Source organism: Castor canadensis, chromosome 6 (assembly GCF_047511655.1).
Source record: "Castor canadensis chromosome 6, mCasCan1.hap1v2, whole genome shotgun sequence".
NCBI classification, from domain to species: domain Eukaryota; kingdom Metazoa; phylum Chordata; class Mammalia; order Rodentia; family Castoridae; genus Castor; species Castor canadensis.
Genome location: NC_133391.1, coordinates 29451541 through 29469425, shown reverse-complemented (window position 1 = coordinate 29469425; position 17885 = coordinate 29451541). Strand labels below are relative to the sequence as shown.

Genomic DNA, 17885 nt, shown 5'->3' with positions numbered 1-17885 from the left:
CTGAGCCTACCTCTTTGACCTCACCCTACTTTCTTTGTTTTTCTTTCCTTTTTTGGCAGTACTTACTGGGGTTTAAACTCAGGGTCTTACACTTGCTAGGCTCGAGTTCTATCACTTGAGCCATTGTGCCAGCCCTTTTTTGTGTAGGTATTTTTGAGACAGGGTTTCACAAATTATATCTCGAGCTGACTTCTAACCATGATCTCTGCCTTCCAAGTAGCTAGGATTATAGGCGTGAGCCACTTGGTCTGGTCATGAATGTGATTCTTGAAGCAGGGCTTTGTAAGGAGTGGGAAGGCCCTCAGGCAATGACTTGACTTTGGTCGCAGTTCTCAACTCTTGCTTTGTATATTTATTCTCTCTGTCTCTCTGTAGAACTGGTATTCTTTTTGTTTACTAGGCCAGCTCTCTGTCACTTGAGCCCTGCCTTCAGTTCTTTTTGTTTTATCTTATTTTTCCCCTATGCCTCCCACAAAACTGGGACCACAGGCCACTATGTCTGGCTTGTTTTTTGGGATGGTGTCTCACTAACTTTCTCCAGGGCTGGCCTTGAACTGTGACCTTCCTGATCTCTGCCTCTGAAGTGGCTTGGATTCACAGGCATGAGCCACCATGACAGGCATATTTATTCTCTTTTATTCCCAATTCCCCAGTTCTTAATTTTATCCCAGTTTAATTCCTCCACAGCCAACCATTCTAAAATGTCTCAGTGTATTTTCTGTTGTAGTATATCCTAGCAGAATGGGATGTTTTGTGGGCATGTGTTTTAAATATATGCCTGGTATATTTTATGTTTTTCTCATGTAGTGCTAGGTTTTTGAGATCTAACTGCTGTTAAGTGCACATTTGCACACACCTACATACGTTTTAACTACTCACCCTCCCGCCTCTGGGAATAATGCTTCAATGAGCACCCCGTGTTGAGATTCCCCCTGCTTTGCCACAGAAGGGCACTTGATGGGTACAGGATTTGCAGCACAGGGGACTTCATGTGCCTGAGTAGTGGTTGGTGGCTTTCCAGAATAGCTTTGGTGGCTATTTTGGTTCCTTCTGTCTCCTGGGCTCTTTAAGGGCTTTCTCCTGTTCATCAGTGAGATTTCCGCTCAGATGTCACTGTGCAGTGTCACAGTTATTCCCATACCTCAGCATCCTCATTTTTATATATGTTTGCTACATCAGTCATTTTCATAATTTGACCTGTGATAATTTGCTTATTATTTGTCTTCCCTCCACAAGAGCAGTGGATGCTGGCCTGTTCATTACGAAGCTAACATAGCCCTACCATATGGTAGGCTGTCAACAAATACTACTGAAGAAATGAATGAAATAATAAATAAGTAGCATTGTGATATGCACCCGTTTAAACCTCTACAGTTAGAAAAGCGAGGAACAGAGTGGGGAAACAGTTAGAAATGGCTCTTTAAAGGGCACCTACAGGGCAGCCGGTGCTCTGCACTTTTGCACTTGGCATTTCTAGGAGCCTAGAAGCTTCTGTCTACCCAACCCCGCCTGCAACCCCCCCGCCTGCTGCAAATCCCTGCCTGCGAGAAGGGGGCGCTCGACACCACATCCAGGGAAGACTACAACTACATTTCCCAGCATCCCGCGCGCCGCCACCCCACTTCCGGAGCCCACAGGCAAGATGGCGGCGCCCGAGGAGCACGATTCGTCTACCGAAGCGCTTCAGCCGGCGGTGGAGGAGGAGGAGGAAACGAAGACATTTAAAGACTTGGTGAGAAAGGGCGATGCTTGGTGCTTCTTTTGTACTGCTGGCTCTAGGCTAAGGCAGGGCTCGGATTCCTTAGATCCCGGCTAGTGGTGCACAAGAGCATCTTGGGGCCTAGCCTAGTTTCCCCCCAAATTTCAGAAGCTTGGGTTCTGACCTCGTGTGAGTTTGGATTTGTGCCTTGCTTCCAGGCCCTGATAGATGGCCCATGTAGCCTTTTCTCCACGTTAGGGTGGCGACGTTTGTTACCTGTCCCGGAGGGTGCATTGGCTCGCTCTTCTATAGCTGGAGCTTTGGGGTCAGATGAATCACCCGGGTTTGCGTTCTGACCCCTCAGTAGAGACTGTTTGTGACCTCTCGTGCCTGTCTTTACACGTGGTACATTGGGGGCAGTAGTAAGTGCTTACCCCGCAGAATTGTTGTCATGATGAAGTGAGATAACACAGGTAAAGCGCTTGTGTTTGTCCCTGGTGAGCTGAGTATTAAGTTCAGCTGCTGTCTCATGGTACGCTCTGAGATGCACAAAAAGACCTTTTAAATCCTGTGTAAGGGTGCTTATGTCACTAACAAGAGGGCATTGGAAAAGTCATTTGAATAAGAGGGAGGTGGTGCTGTTCTTTGCTAAGGTATATATATTTTTCTAAATTCTAAGGGTGTGACAGATGTATTGTGTGAAGCTTGTGACCAGCTGGGATGGGCAAAGCCCACCAAGATCCAGATTGAAGCCATTCCTTTGGCCTTGCAAGGTAAGTTGAAGTTATGTTGGTGACCTGTACAGAATCAATATAAAGTTATACTCAGTTAAGTGCTTAGCACTTTTGAGAGCTGTACTGATTGCATATTTCAGGTGAAAAAAGATGTCTCTGAAGATGCAAAGTTTGGAGTTGTTGGGTTGTTTTTTTTTGGGTGGGAGTGACTTTTGTACTCAGGACTTTGAGCTTGCAAAACAGGTGCTCTGCAGTTTGAGCCATGCCTCGAGTCTAATTTTGCTCTGGTTATTTTGGAGGTGGAGCCTTGAGAACTATTTTCTGGGAGTGGCCTTGACTCTCATTTTTGAGATCTCAGCCTCCCAAGTAGATAGGATTACAGTGTGAGTCACCAGTGCCCAGGGGCTTACTGGCTTTTGAAAAACTCATTTATTCTCATTTTCCTGTCTCAAAGGTGGAAGGGATTTGTTCTCCTCTACAGATGGACTGTAAGAAAACACTGGATTAAAATGTACTAATGAGAAACTTGTTAGAAAGTATGAATCAATATGTGCACATTTACATGGAAGGACACTTGGAACGTACACAGTCTTGTGTCACTTAATGTAGGGATATGTTCTGAGAAATGTGTCATTAGGGGATTTGGTTCTGAGATATGTGTCATAAGGTGTATTTACACAAACGTAGATGGGATAGCCTGTTACACACCTAGGCTTTATGGTATATTCTTGCATGACTGTTTGTGTCTAGAGGAATTGAGAGCTCTTGCTATGAGGCATGTTTATTGAATTTGCAGAATAATGCTTACAAGTGCTGGTTGATGTGAGTGAGACTGAAACTAACAGGATAGAATTAATAGGAATAGAAGTAAAGTCCTGCTCTTAGATTCCTAAAGTGCTAACTTTATAGGATTAGGGTAGGTGGTAAAAGTGACCCAGAGGTATTAGTTAACTAAAGTTCAGTAAAATACTCACAGAAAATAGAGTGGGGATGTAGCTCAGTGGTAAAGTGCTCACCTAACATTTGAAATTTGAAAGACCCAGGGTTCATTCTTCCCCAGCACTGCAAAAAGACAAAACAGAAAGCTAACATAATTTTAACAACATTACTATAAGAAGAGGGTGACATTTAATTTGGGGATCACTTATCCTTTGAGAGTCAAGTAAAATTAAAAGATTTCTTCCCCATAAAAAATACACAAATATGTCTACATATAAAGTTTTCTGTATAATTTCAGAGAATGTAAGACTCTCCCTCATCCTTAATTCCTCTTTCCTGAGTCTCAGATTAAGAACTCCTGGTTAGTTCTAGAGAGAGAATAGTGTTTTACACTTAGAATACAATATTGCTTAGGTTTGGGGACATAGTTTTCAGGGACCAGCTGAAGACCAAGGAATGTGGGATAGTGTCAAGAAGAGTCACAGATAGCTAAAGGAGCTGAGTGCATGTGGTCTCAAGAAGAGTGACGAGGTAGGAATTCTTTGTTTTATAAGTGAACTGTCACGTGGAAAGGATTAGATTTATTCTATGTAATTCCATTTGCTCTTCCCATAGATAATAGCTACTAAGTATTTGATGTAAGCAGAACACACTGGAGGTTAAGAGTCTGCTCTTTTCAAGAGTTTACTGTCTAGGAAGGGATGATTATAAATTTGTTACAAGATGAGCAGGAACATAAGAATGTTACATGCAGAATGCACCGAGGGAGTAACCCAGTCTTACTGAAATGGATTAGAGAAAATTTCTTTTACTTTTTGGCTGATGAGGTTGGGAAGATCTTTGAGCTGAACCTTGAGGACTGAATTTAGATGGGTTCAGACATTGAGATGTGATGGGATGGACTTTCTGTATGTACTAGGGGATAGCAAGAGAAAAAGGTGAGGAGGCTGGACAATATGGGTTTGTAAGGAGACTTACAAACACCTAAGACAGTGGAAAGGTGTGGTCTTGTGAGGCCACTTGTGAATGACTTGGATGCTGGGTAAAGGGATTTGATTCCATAGTGTTGACAATACGACTCAGGAGTCAGTCAGTGAGGCAAAAATTTTTCTTCTGCAGAAGGGTGTGCCACCGATACAGGTTTGATAAGCATTTGGTTTTTATCTCTGATGCAACACTACTCCCTTCTCCTATTGGTAGGAGTCAGGGTTCACAGTGTTTCTCAGTTGGCTAGAGATGAGTTCTGTTTTAAAGTGGGTTTACCTGGGCAATGGCAAGGTTAACATTTAACAGTCTGGGAAGTCAAGAGTTAAGAGCTGCATTTTAAGATGGATTTACCTGGGTTGCTAGTTCTTTGAAGGAAAAGACAAGTTTTCCCCCACAATAGCCAGTGGAGCTTCTTTGGAGATTGTTTTTTTAGCAAGAGAATGAAATCCTTGTACTCTTGAAAGATAAATCTCACAGCTGGGTAATTTCATTTAAAAACAAGAAACTGGAGCCTGGGAAACCAATTAAGAGGTCATTGCAATAATTTTGGCAAGAAATAATGGGTAAGAAAGTGATAGTAGGAATGAAAAACAGAAAATGATAGGAAAAAATCATGGTTTACAGCCAATTTAGGCAAATGGAAGGCAAGGCGTGGAGAACTCTATCATGAAACAGTAGGGATAGGGATATTATATGTTGTTCCTCTGATGGAAAAAGGGAATACAGGAGGAAAACAATTTCAGCCAGAATGGGTCCAGTTGGAAATGATTGATGAATACACAGTTGGAGGAAAAGAAGATGAGGGTCCAGTGGTTGAAGGGTACAAAAGGTTTAGTCTGACAGGATGAGTAGATTCTGAAGATCTAGTTACGGAATGGTGACAATAGTTAATAACAATGTTTTTGTACTTGAAAATTGCTAAGAGATCTTAACTGTTCTTACCACAAAAACGTTTGTGAGGTGAAGGATATGTTAATTAGCTTGATTTAATCATTTTACAATGTATATGTGTATCAGAACATTGCATTGTATACCCACATGTATACAATGTTTACTTGATAAATTATACCTTAGTAGGGCTGGAGGAGTGGCTCACATGGTAGAGAGCCTGCCTAGCAAGCGTGAGGCCCTGAGTCCAAACCCCAGTGCTGCCAAAAAAAAAAAGAAAACATATATATATATGTTTATATATATATATATAGTTATATATACATATAAAATACATATATATATAAAATATATGTGTATTTTATTTTATATATAACTATATATATATTATTTTATGTATAAACATGTACATACGCCTTAATAAAGCTGGGAAAGTAGAAAATAAAAACTACACACTTGGAATCTGTGGTTTGGAAGTTGGCTGAGACCAGACTGGATTTGGGCTCCATTTCCAAGGAGAGGTTAAGCTGAGACTGAAAATGGTGAGGCTGCCAATGAGGACAAAGGATGACAGAGAAACTCTGCTCAGCAGATTTGGGAATCTCGGGAGTGTATTTCACACCCATCAGGTATTTGAAGGAGGAGGTAGTGAGCACTTCCACCTCATGCAGAGAAGTTAGGAGGACAGGGACCACAAAACAGGGTCAGCAGCTTTATGGAGCAAGAAGGGATAGGGCATTTTAAATTTTCCCAGCGAGCCTATAGCATAGGTGGAAAGAAAAAAGTCAAAATTAGGTGGTGACAGTAATTCTAAAATTCTTCTAATGTTTTCAGTCAAAAGCTTGAATTTGGGCCAGGCACCAGTGGCTCATGCCAGTAATCCTAGCTACTTGGGAGGCTGAGATTGAAAGGATCATGGTTTGAGGCCAGCTTGGGCAAATAGTTTGAGAGACCCCATCTCTGAAATAACCAGATAAAAATGGACTCGAGGCATGGCTTAAGCAATAGAGTGCCTGCTTTGTAAGCATGAAGCCCTGAGTTCAAATCCCAGCCCTACCATAGAAAAAAGTTTGAGTTTGATGCAGAGAATAGGGGTCACCGGAAGATTATAAGGAACCGAGCATCCTGGTTGAAGTGATCACCCCGAGCAATGATTTTATCCCTGTGGGATTTGTCTCAATCTGATGAGTAGTTTACAAATACTTCTTTTGAATTTCCAGATTCCGCCTTAGCCAGTGATTCAAATAGTCTTAGGAGGTTTTTGTTATTACTCTATTAAATGTATTTCTTTTGTTTGTTTTGAGACAGGGACTTGCTGTGTAGCCTAGGCTGGCCTCAGATTTGCCATTCTCTTGCCTCAGCATCCAGTGCACTGGGTGTGTGCTACCACACCTGGCTTTTTAAGTTAACTTTCAGATTCTAATTTGGGACTAACTGTGAATCCAGTGGCTGCAAACTTGCTGAGCTCTTGTCCACTGTCCTGAAGCTGTACAACAGTGCTGAAAGGTAGGAAGGGTGAGGAACTGAGGCTTAGGGGTTTAAGCTCCTTTCACAGGAGCTCATTACCAGAGCTAGGATTCCCTTACAGAATATTGAAGCACAAAAAGCTCATTCTGTTTGTGTCACACTGTTACTTTGTTTCTTTTTCTTTTTTTCTTTTCTTTTTTTTTTTTTTGTGGTACTGAGTTTTGAACTTCAGGGCCTACACCTGGAGCCACCCCACCAGCCCTTTTTCGTGATGGGTTTTTTTTGAGAGAGTCTCAACTGTTTGCCTGGGCTGGCTTCGATTCTTGATCCTCCTGATCTCTGCCTCCTGAGTAGCTAGGATTACAGGCGTGAGCCACCGTGGTGCCTAGCTTTTTTTTTTTTTTTTTTTCTTTTTCTCACAGTGTGTTCCTTTGGAGAGCTAAATCTTTTGATAGGTTTTCTTTCTTTTTTTTTTGCTTTTTTGTTTTGTTTTTTGGCAGTATGGGGTTTGAACTCAGGACCTTGTGCTTGCTAGGCAGGTGTTCTACCACTTGAGCCACGCCCCCAGCCCTTTTTGCTTCAGCTTATTTTTTAGGGTCTCACGTTTTTGCCTGGGCCAGCTTGGACCACAGTCCTCCTACCTGTGCCTCCCGTGTAGCTGAGATCACAGGTGCATATCACCACACCTGGCTTGTTTGCTGAGGTGGAGTTGTGCTCACTTTTTGCTCTTCTCCTGATCTCTACCTGTTGAGTAGTTGAAATTATAGGTGTAAGCCACTGAACCCAGACCTGTCTCCACCCTTTTTTCTCATTCTAATACTAGAGATTTCTTGCCTCCAACCTGGATCTACTGAGTCAGAAGTCCGGCTGTAATCACGTTAAGGGGAAGGCACTAGTGAGAGAGGGAGGGTAAGTGAGGAACATAAAGAGGGGTGGATATGGTTGGTGCACTTTCTGTACAAGTATCAACGTGGGACATTGAAACCTGTTGAAGGGGTAGAAGGAAGAATACTGGAGGCGATGAACCAATCCAGGGAGCATATGGAAATGTCACAATGAAGCTACCTGTATAACTGTCATATACCAGCAAATATTTCTTAAAGGAAGGGAGGATGGGAAGGTAAAACAAGTCCTGTCTGGGGATGGGTACCAGTGGGAGAGCATAAGGAAAGGGTGATGGAGGCAAATAATGGTGGAAGTATTTTTTATTCATTTATGAAAATAGAATAGTGAGACCCATTCATTCCTTTCCAGGTGGGGAGATAAAGGAGAAAGAGGGAGGGAGGGAGTGAATCTAATTAAGATACATCATAAGCATGCATCATAAGCATGATGTCACATGTAGTCCCTGTACAACTGTAATGTGCTAACTACGCACCCACCCCTTTAAGTCTGCCCCTGGGAAAGCACTACTGGTAGGAAGCCCATGGCTCCCACGCCTGTATATCTAGCCTCTGTGCTTTCCCTGGGCTCTAATATGAATGTCCAGTTAAATTTTATACACCTCTCTCTGAACTTACTGCAGAAACTTTCTAGGTTTCCTGTGTCCAAACCAATCATTATTTTCCTCCTCAGAACTAATCTTTCTGTAATTCTTAGCTCAGTTTTCAGTTTATGAGTTTCCCATACTAAAAACTTGAGTTTCACTCCCTTTTTCTTTTGTTTACTCTTTTTTTTTTGAGATGAGGTCCTATGTAGCCCAGACTGGCCTTGAATTTGCAGTCCTCAGCCTCCCAGGTGCTGGAATTGCAGGTGTAGCCACCACACTTGGCACAGGGCCTTGTTTTAGCTATCTCATGGACTGCATCTATCTTAGAGATAGTGGTCTTGGTGTGGGAGTTAATTTCTTGAGTTATGGCTTAAGTGATGATAACAACCATGGTGACCTTTTCTTAAGGAATTGTTTGTGATGTTCTCTAGAATGAGCAGTGTAAATGGCATGTACTGTTAGCTCCTTGGCCCGTCCTTATGCCATCAGGTTAAGAGTTTATCCTCCTGAAGAGCAATGTTAATCACAAAGTTCCCTTCTTATCAAAACTTAGCATGGCTTATGACTTTCTTTCTGGCTTTGTTTTTCTCCCTGTTCTTCCATGACACGCCTGTGTTCAGTCACATCGCTCAGCTCACTCTTCCTTTGCATTCTGTGTTCCTGAAAGCCCCGTACTCTTTCCTGTGCAGAAAAATCCTCCCTTATCTTCTGTGCTTGCTTCCTGCTAGCCTGACTCTCCTCTGGGCAGCAGGCTATGCCTTCCTTTGCATTCTCGCTGTGTTTTGTAGCCATGCACTGAAGGCCTCATCACATTATAACATCTGTATACTTGTCTGTTCCACCATTGTAGAAAACGGATACAGAGCACAGAGAACTTCTTTGTATTTGGAGTTTTCTTTTTTTTCTAGGTCGAGACATCATTGGGCTGGCTGAAACTGGCTCTGGGAAAACAGGGGCTTTTGCTTTGCCCATTCTGAACGCACTGCTGGAGACGCCTCAGCGCTTGTTTGCCTTGGTTCTCACTCCCACTCGGGAGCTGGCCTTTCAGATCTCAGAGCAGTTTGAAGCCCTGGGGTCCTCTATTGGAGTGCAGTGTGGTAAGTGTCTAGAGGAAAGGGACCCTAGAGTGCCATCCCAAGTGGAGAGTGAGTGAGAATGGAGAGTGCAAGAGGATGTTGGTAGCATGAGTTATCTACCTAAGAAGCTGGTGGTGCATTTCGACTTTGGGAAAAGCATTAATTATGAGGCAAGGACAAACATAAGTAGGAATCTAGCATTGGCTTGAAGAGATATTCAGTGGACTGTGGAAGAAACTAAGGATCTCTTTTCTATGTTCCTTTTATTTCTGTAGCTGTGATTGTAGGTGGAATTGATTCAATGTCCCAGTCTCTTGCGTTGGCAAAAAAACCACACATAGTAATAGGTGAGTAATTGACAAATTAAAAGATACTGTGACAAGATGGGGTGGAGAAAATGTTGGGTGGAAGGACTTTGAAAGGAACTGATTTTTGTAATCCTGTTTAACTTCTTAATTTCCTTATTCCCTCCCTTCTCCCTCTCTTTTTTCTCCCAGTACTAGAGTTAGAAGTAAGGGCTGTGCTTGGTAGTCAGGAGCTCTGTTCCTTGACCCATTTTTGCTTTTGTTATTTTTCACATAGGGTCTTGTGTTTATGCCCAGGCCAACCTGGACTGGACTGCCATCATCTTAATATTTCTTCCTTTTTTCTTTTTTTAAAGTAGTACTAGGGCTTGAATTCAGGGCCTACACCTTGAGCCATTCCACCAGCCCTTTTTGTGTTAGGTATTTTTGAGATAGAGCCTCACAAACTATTTGCTCGGGCTGGCTTTGAACCGAGATCTTCCTTATCTCTGCCTTCTGACTAGCTAAGATTACAGGCGTAAGCCATGGGTGCCCAGTGCTATTTTTGCTTTTCACATAGCTGGGGTGACAGATGCATACCACCACGTCCAGCATTTTTGTTGAGATGGGGTCTCACTAACTTTTCGCCCAGGCTGGTCTCCAACTGTGATCCGTCAGATCTCTGCCTTCCAAGTATTAGGATTATAGTATGAGCCACTGTGTCCAGCTAACTTGTTAATTTCTTCATTGTTTTGGCCAGGGACTAGGTCACTTTCTTTTTGTCCTTGTTCTGAAACCTTGCCTTTTCTCCTCAACCTCTCTTGGTAGCCACTCCTGGGCGACTGATCGATCACTTGGAAAATACAAAAGGCTTCAACTTAAGAGCGCTCAAATACCTGGTCATGGATGAAGCGGACCGGATATTAAACATGGATTTTGAGACAGAGGTGAGCTCTCGATTTTTCTCCTCCTCCTAGAACATCTCAAGTTGTCTTTCAAAGTTTGGTTCATTGCCCACCTGCTTGTGTAGAGCAGTGAGTCACAGTGACTCACTGTGACTGCTGTCTTTGTCCATTCTTAGAGTCTTTCACTGTGCCAGAGCCTCAGCGCTGCTTACATTTAGACACAGTCAGAGTGGAGGGGTGTCAGAGCCTGGCTTTCTTTTCCATTTCACTTAATTGGACCCTTTCTCTACACTTTGCAATGTCTTTGTTTTCTTTGATGACCTACTTGTCTTTGCTTACGGTTGAGCAGTACATTCTATTGGCCTTTCTGTTAGCTCAAATCTACTGATTTAAACTGTTGTTTTGTCCACATGGCATTGTTTTTCTGCTTGCCTCTGGCATGGTTTCAGATAGAAAATACCCAGTAAATTCTAGCTGCATTAGATGGAATTTGAGCCCCAAATCCCCCAGGTCTTGGCTTCTCAGTCTCCACCTTCACTACACAGAGAATTTGCAGGCATCAGTCTAAATGTCACGCTAGCCTCCTTTCCTCTTTGTGCCTTAGGTGGATAAGATCCTCAAAGTGATCCCCCGAGATCGGAAGACATTCCTCTTCTCTGCTACCATGACCAAAAAGGTAAAATCTGCTTGGACTTTCCTCTTTATAAGAATTGGTAAACATAATAGCAACAACAAGAGTAAAAATATGAAAAAAAATAGAAATAGAGTATTTGGGAATGGGTGTACTATTCTAGGTTTCCTTTCTTTAGGTGCAAAAACTTCAGCGTGCAGCTCTGAAGAATCCTGTGAAGTGTGCTGTTTCCTCTAAATACCAGACTGTTGAGAAACTTCAGCAGTACTATCTTTTCATCCCCTCTAAATTCAAGGTAAGTGTTCGCTTTGATCATTTTCGCCTCTCCCTCTCACCATAGCAGCTGAGAATGTGTCAACTCTTGATTAGCTGAGGGCTAGGATACAAGTTGGAGTCCTCCATTTTAGAGTTTATCACAGATAAGGCAGACATTCCAGGAATTCACAGCATAGCCACAATGATGAAGTCCTGATGTAATGATACAGTTCCTTCCCAACCCCACCCTGGAGGGGTCTGCTTATTACATAAACGAGTTGCTCATTTTATGTTTTAATACAAGGACTTTTCTTGGTTGCCGAGTACAGATGTTGTGTCTGACCTCAGGCTACACTGAGCTACATGGTTCACTTGAGGTCATAGTACTGGCTGAGAAGTGCAAGCTGGCAGCTGGTGGTCTGGATAATTGAAATGCGCCTATAGGTTGTCTTTCCTTAATGTGTATGCCAGATATCTAACCCTTTCTCCCAGGTTCAGTGACATATGTTGTTTTGGGTTTATAACTTAGGATACCTACCTGGTTTATATTCTAAATGAATTGGCTGGAAACTCCTTTATGATCTTCTGTAGCACCTGTAACAATACTCAGAGAACAGCTTTGCTGCTCCGAAATCTTGGATTCACTGCCATCCCCCTCCATGGACAGATGAGTCAGGTGAGGATCCTGTGGCATCATTAGCCGTGAACTAGTAATGTGAGGAGGATGAACCTTGTAACAGTAGATTTGGACAGTAAGGACATGTGACACTGGTGCCCGTCCATGATTGTTCGATTTTGTGGGCTGTGAAGTGTTGCTCTGGATGCTTGCTTTCTCCTTTCACAACAACAAGAGCACAAGGTAGCTGTCTGGTTTGAAAGCTGCTGAGTCGATTCATTCAGCGCTAGTGGGAGTCATGATTCTCGGTCTCTATAAAGAGTATTAGTAAATTATTTTCCAATTATTTTTCTCTCATGTTAAAAAATTCCTGTTTTGTGCTATTATTTGTAGATTGTCTTAAATATTTTTGTTTTCATATTTGCTTTGACCTATGAAGCCCTAATCTGGAGTTAGGGGAAAAAACTTGGAAAACTTTTTATTACTTGTTCTTGTGTTGTGTGTGTCTGTTTTATTAGGTCTTGCATTCCTTGATTCCTTAGCTTTCCAAGACTAAAATTCTCATTTCTTTGTCATCTTCTCAGAGCAAACGCCTAGGATCCCTTAATAAGTTTAAGGCCAAGGCCCGATCCATCCTTCTAGCGACTGATGTTGCAAGCAGAGGTTTGGACATACCTCATGTGGATGTAGTTGTCAACTTCGACATTCCAACTCACTCCAAGGTCAGTCCTAGTGCTGGCTTGACTTTCTGGTCTCAAAATTTATTTCTTAAATAATGTTTGCTGTTTCTTCTAGTTACAACCTAGTTTTTTTGTCCTCCATTAGTTAAGTGTCAAGACCTGAGAAAGCCTCCGATTTATTTGTTTTCACCATCTTGCACATGCCTGTATCTGTAACATTAATAAATGTGAAATCTGGTAGGCAAGGAGAGTTCTTAAGTGGTCACAGGTAGTGGGGACTGGGGCAGTGTCTGTCAATCTCTGTCAACCTCATTTCTTTACAAATGACAGTTTCTTGGGGTTTCCCAGCATTGGCAGTATTAACATTTTGGGTCAGTGAATTCTTTGTATGGGGTTGTTCCTTGAGTGTAGTATGGAACACACATATTCCTGACCTCTGCCTACTAGAGGACAGTGTCACTCTTCAAGTTGTGACAACCAGAAATGTTTCCAGACGTTACCAGACATCCCCTGGGAATGACAGAATCACTGCTGGCTGAATTTCTGTTTGTCTTAGCTCTGCACATAACAACCATAGATAAAGTGTGGTCCCATTTGCTTTCACAGTGACATTTTAAGTTTGGGTATGCATTTCTGCCCATCTGCTAGCTAGAAAGAAGCCAGAGCTCAGAGAGGTTCTGTGATTTGCAGATAATTAGTGGCTGGTTGATGGTAAAACTTCTGGGTTCAATGGTTTTTGTTTTGCCCCAGCACTGTCACCAGGTAGATGTGCTTTGTGGATTTGTTTTTCCATAAAAGAAGGAAAGCAAATAAATTCGTGCTGCAAGGAGAGTGGACAGGACCAAGTAGATTTTCTCAGTAAATTTCCCTGGCTGTTTTCTCCAGGTTCCAATAGGACTCTGCTTTCTGTCAGAGGCTTACAGCAAGACTTGGAGGACATGGCTCACTGCTCAGAATTTGTAGATTTATGTGCCCTTTTTGTTCCAGGATTACATCCATCGAGTGGGGAGAACAGCTCGAGCCGGGCGCTCTGGAAAGGCTATCACTTTTGTCACACAGTAAGTAAATTGACTTTGAACAGAGTAATGTATAGATAAGAACCGGACACCAAAGAGCCCCAGAAAGCCGGACTGGCTTGGACTGGCTCCGCTGTTTGCTATACTGACCATGTAAACAACCTTATCCTGGTTTTCATATTTCTAAAATGGAAATAACAACACTGGCCTAGTAGGGCTTTGGTGAAAAGCAGAGATAAGCAAGGCATGGTGGTTCATGCCTGTAATCCCAGCACTCTGGGCTGAGGGAGGATTGAGTTCAGGCCAACCTGGACTACATAGTGAGACCCTGTTTTAAGAAAAAAGGGGGCATATGGGAGCATGGCTCAAGTAGTAGTCTGTATAGCAAGCACAAAGCCCTGCATTCAAACCCTAGTACTGCAAAACAAAACAGAACAAATAGACAAAAGCAAACAAACAAAAACTTGGATATAATCTATGTAAAGGATCTAGTATAGTCTTTGGCATATAGAAGTGTCACAAATTGTACCTGTTACTTCTTTCAACTGCTGAAGCTGCGGAGCACTGACCTTTCCTCAACTCAGAAAGTGTTAGAAACCTCTGGTTTTCTTTTAAAAAAAACTTTGTGTACCCCAGTCTTCTCTGTGAGTAAAGAATACTGTGGTTGTGCTGGGTGAGGTGGTTCACATATGTAATCCCAGCACTGGGGGAGCTGAGGCAGGAGGATCATGAATTTGAGGCCTGCCTGGGGTACATAGCTAGACCCTGTCTCAGATTAACAAAAAATACAGTGGGTGATTTGCTAATTGTGCCCAAAGATTGTATTTTTACCCATATTTAGAAAGAGGTAGTATGTTCAATGTTGTTTGAAACTGTGGCTCATGTGGAAAGAATATCATATAGTTTGGGAAGGGACAGACATCTGCATTGTCAGCCAAGCAGTGCCATGCCATATGATTCCCCAGGTATGACGTGGAACTCTTTCAGCGCATAGAACACCTAATTGGGAAGAAGCTGCCTGTTTTCCCAACGCAGGATGACGAGGTTATGATGCTGACAGAGCGTGTGACTGAAGCCCAGAGATTCGCCCGGATGGTATGCAGCTTGCTCTCTTTCTCACCAGCCTTCATTCAGATGTTACTGTGTCAGGTGCCCTGTTACTCGTGATAGACTTCACGAGCTGGGTGTTACTTTATTCCAGATCTGAGACGAGCAGATTCAGATGCAGAGATGGTAGGTATTTGCTTTAGACCACACAGCTGTGTGGTTGAAGCTGGCTTGGCTTAGTGCTACCCAGGTGGCTACATTCTCAGCCACTGTTCAAGTCTCACATGTGGCAAAAACCTGTCAGATTTGCGATCAGAAGACCTAGCTGTGGGATGTGAACTTGGACATTTCGCTGAACCTCTCAGAATCAGTCCTGACCAGCAAATTGGGAAAAATACTTGCCCTGAATACCTGCCAGGTGTTAACGAGTGCCAGATAGGTAATGTAAAGTAGCGATCATTAGTAGTTTGAACGTGGGCCTCACGCTCCACTGCCTGAGCCTCTTCGCCAGCCCTCTTTTGTGATGGGTATTTTCAAGATAGGGTCTCATGAATTATTTCCCTGAGTTTTATGATCCTCCTGATCTCTGCCTCCTGAATAGCTAGGATTATAGGCGTGAGCCACCATTGCCCCACCCACAAGTTGCTTTCTGAGTAGCTAAGGTACAGGCTTGTTTTTTCCGCTCAGGTGGAATTTTTTGTTTGGTATTTTTTGTTTATAAAAGTGTTATATATGCATTGGGAAAAAAGTTCAGAAAACACAAAGGATTTAAGTAGTAAATGAAAAGGTAAAACATCCCCCATGGAGAACCATTGGTAACATACAACTCTTTTTCTGTTTTTAGCCATAATTAGAACTTACTATATGTGATTACATTTTTCTATTCAACAAGTATAGATCCATGTGACTCCCTCCCACCCTTCTTCCCAGCTTTTCACTGTGTAGCACAGGCCAGCCTCAAACTCACAGTCCTCCTGCCTTAGCCTCTCATGTGCTGGGTTACAGGCATGCACCACCAGACACAGCTTTTCTTTATTTTGTACCCTCTTCCTATAAAGAATTCCATCATATGCTGGTAGCTATTGGCTCACCCCTATAATCCTAGCTACTTGGGAGGCTGAAATAGGGAAGATCACAGTTCCAGGCCAACCCCAGGCAAAAAAGTTCTTGAGATCCCATCTCAGCCAGTAAAAGCTGGACATGGTGGTACACCTGTCATCCCAGCAAGGATAGGAAGATTGCAGTCTACACTGACCTGGGCAAAAAGCAAGACTATGTCCAAAATAACTAGAGCTGGGATAGAGCACCTGCCTAGCAAGTGTGTAATTCCGAGTTCAAACTCCAATACTGCCAAATAAATAAATAAATAGATAGATAGATAAAATTCCACCACATGTATGTGACATGACGGATGTCTGCATTTTCCAACCTCTTTTATTTTAACTAGAGCTGTTGGCTATCCTTGTACGTGCAGCTTTGCGTATTTGTCTTGTTTCCTTAGAATAAATTGATAGAAGTAGAATTTTTGGACCAAGTAGTATACATACTTAGAATATGAACTCATGTGCAGTGCCAAATTTTCCAGTTACAATCAGCACCGGTCAGTATTAGGTTTGTGTAGCTTTCTCTTTGCCAATCTGCCATGCAAAAAGAAGACCTTGTTATTTTCATCTTCTTGCTGCCATTCCTGAGTAAGGCTGATGTTTTGCACATTTGGAGTTGGTGTTATTCCTTTGCTAGGATCAGGTGTTGGGGAAGTTACTCAGTACTTGTTCTGGAGTGAAATGAGAGTGTGGCACCCTCAGTGGCAGTAGTTCATTTTAGTTGAATCCTTTCTGTTTCCCGTAGGAGTTAAGGGAACATGGAGAGAAGAAGAAACGCTCACGAGAGGATGCTGGTGATGATGATGACACGGAGGGTGCTATTGGTGTCAGGAACAAGGTGGCTGGGGGGAAAATGAAGAAACGGAAAGGCCGTTAATCACTTCTGTGAAGACGTGAGTTCCGCTTTCTGTCTCTGAAAGGGGAGTGGAGAAGAGATTGGAGCCTCCAGGAGAGACCCTCAGGCCAGCCAGTCAGAATCATTTCTGGAAAGTGCTCCGCCAACTCAGTGCTCATTTCCCTTTGTGAGTGCTGGAGTGTCACTGCTTCAGGATAAATCTTCCAGTGTGATGGCAAGACTGCTACCGCTCTTCACCTTGATTCCTTGCTTGTGACAAGAGGGGCATGTACTCTTCTGTCTCTTCATTGTGCTTTTTTCATCTGCAAGTCAAGGACTCGATTGATGAAGTGCACAACCTGCGATTATAAAGGAAAGAGGCTTGTACATCTGTAAGTGGTATTTATGCCATCTTAGCTGTTCTTCCTTAGACCTGATGTAAGACAATAAATCTAAATACCATTTTGAAAAGATTCAAACTTCTTGGAGACCTTGGTGTTAAAGGGCTTTGTAGCTCTTGCTAACCAGTGAGCACCTGAACTTGACAGTGATGGTTACAGGGCAGATTCATTGGTTGTCCTTAATTTAATTAAGGTAATCATTATTTATGACTTAAAAAAAATGAACTGAGGAGCAAGGTGATAGATGGCTTTGAAACGGAAAGGCCGTTAATCACTTCTGTGAAGTTCCACCTGAGAGAGAGAGAGAGACAGAGACGGGTTTCTTTTGAAATAGGGTCTTGTGAACTATTTGCCCAGGGCCAGCTTCGATCCTCCTGATCTCTGCCTCCTGAGTAGCTAGGATTCAGGCTTCAGCCACTGGCTCCCAGCTTCACAGAGGTCTTTAGATCCTGGAATCAATCTGCTGCTCAGTTGCCTGGACTAAGGAGGTGGTTAGGAAGACTGGTTTCTTAGGTAGACTCCTATCCCCAGGTGATGAGGGTCAAATCAGGATTTCGTCTGCTTGTTGTTGTATTCTTTTGCCCCATCTGTTGGTGATTGAATTGAGGTGTAGAACTGGGTCCTTACTTCCAGAGCAGGAAGCAGGTGTTAGCACTGGAGGGCAAGGTGGGGGAGGAGGGTTGCTGGGCATTGGATGCGACTTGGAGCTTCAGTCAGGAACAGCCTCGAGTTCTCGGAACTTGCTTTTCCATGTAGGAGATGTTTGATGATTTTTGTTGGCCATATCAATTTTATTAGAAGAGAGTGTATCTGGAGGGGCAGATCCAGGTGAA

General features: G+C 42.9%; 1 protein-coding gene across 2 annotated transcripts; it reads left to right on the top strand.

The window, feature by feature from the left end:
* The first annotated feature begins 1595 nt into the window (after positions 1 to 1595).
* Positions 1596 to 17124, top strand: Ddx47 (DEAD-box helicase 47). Of its 2 annotated transcripts, XM_020185151.2 has the most exons (12): positions 1596 to 1732; positions 2379 to 2472; positions 9112 to 9300; positions 9555 to 9626; positions 10392 to 10510; positions 11073 to 11144; positions 11278 to 11394; positions 11884 to 12030; positions 12555 to 12692; positions 13638 to 13708; positions 14632 to 14761; positions 16562 to 17124. In XM_020185151.2, exons 1-12 carry the CDS (start codon positions 1643 to 1645, stop codon positions 16691 to 16693), a joined length of 1371 nt encoding a protein of 456 aa, XP_020040740.1. In that variant the 5' UTR covers positions 1596 to 1642; the 3' UTR covers positions 16694 to 17124. The 2 variants fall into 2 exon arrangements, with proteins under 2 accessions (XP_020040740.1, XP_073932125.1); XM_074076024.1 differs by lacking the exon at positions 14632 to 14761.
* The last annotated feature ends 761 nt before the right edge of the window (positions 17125 to 17885 follow it).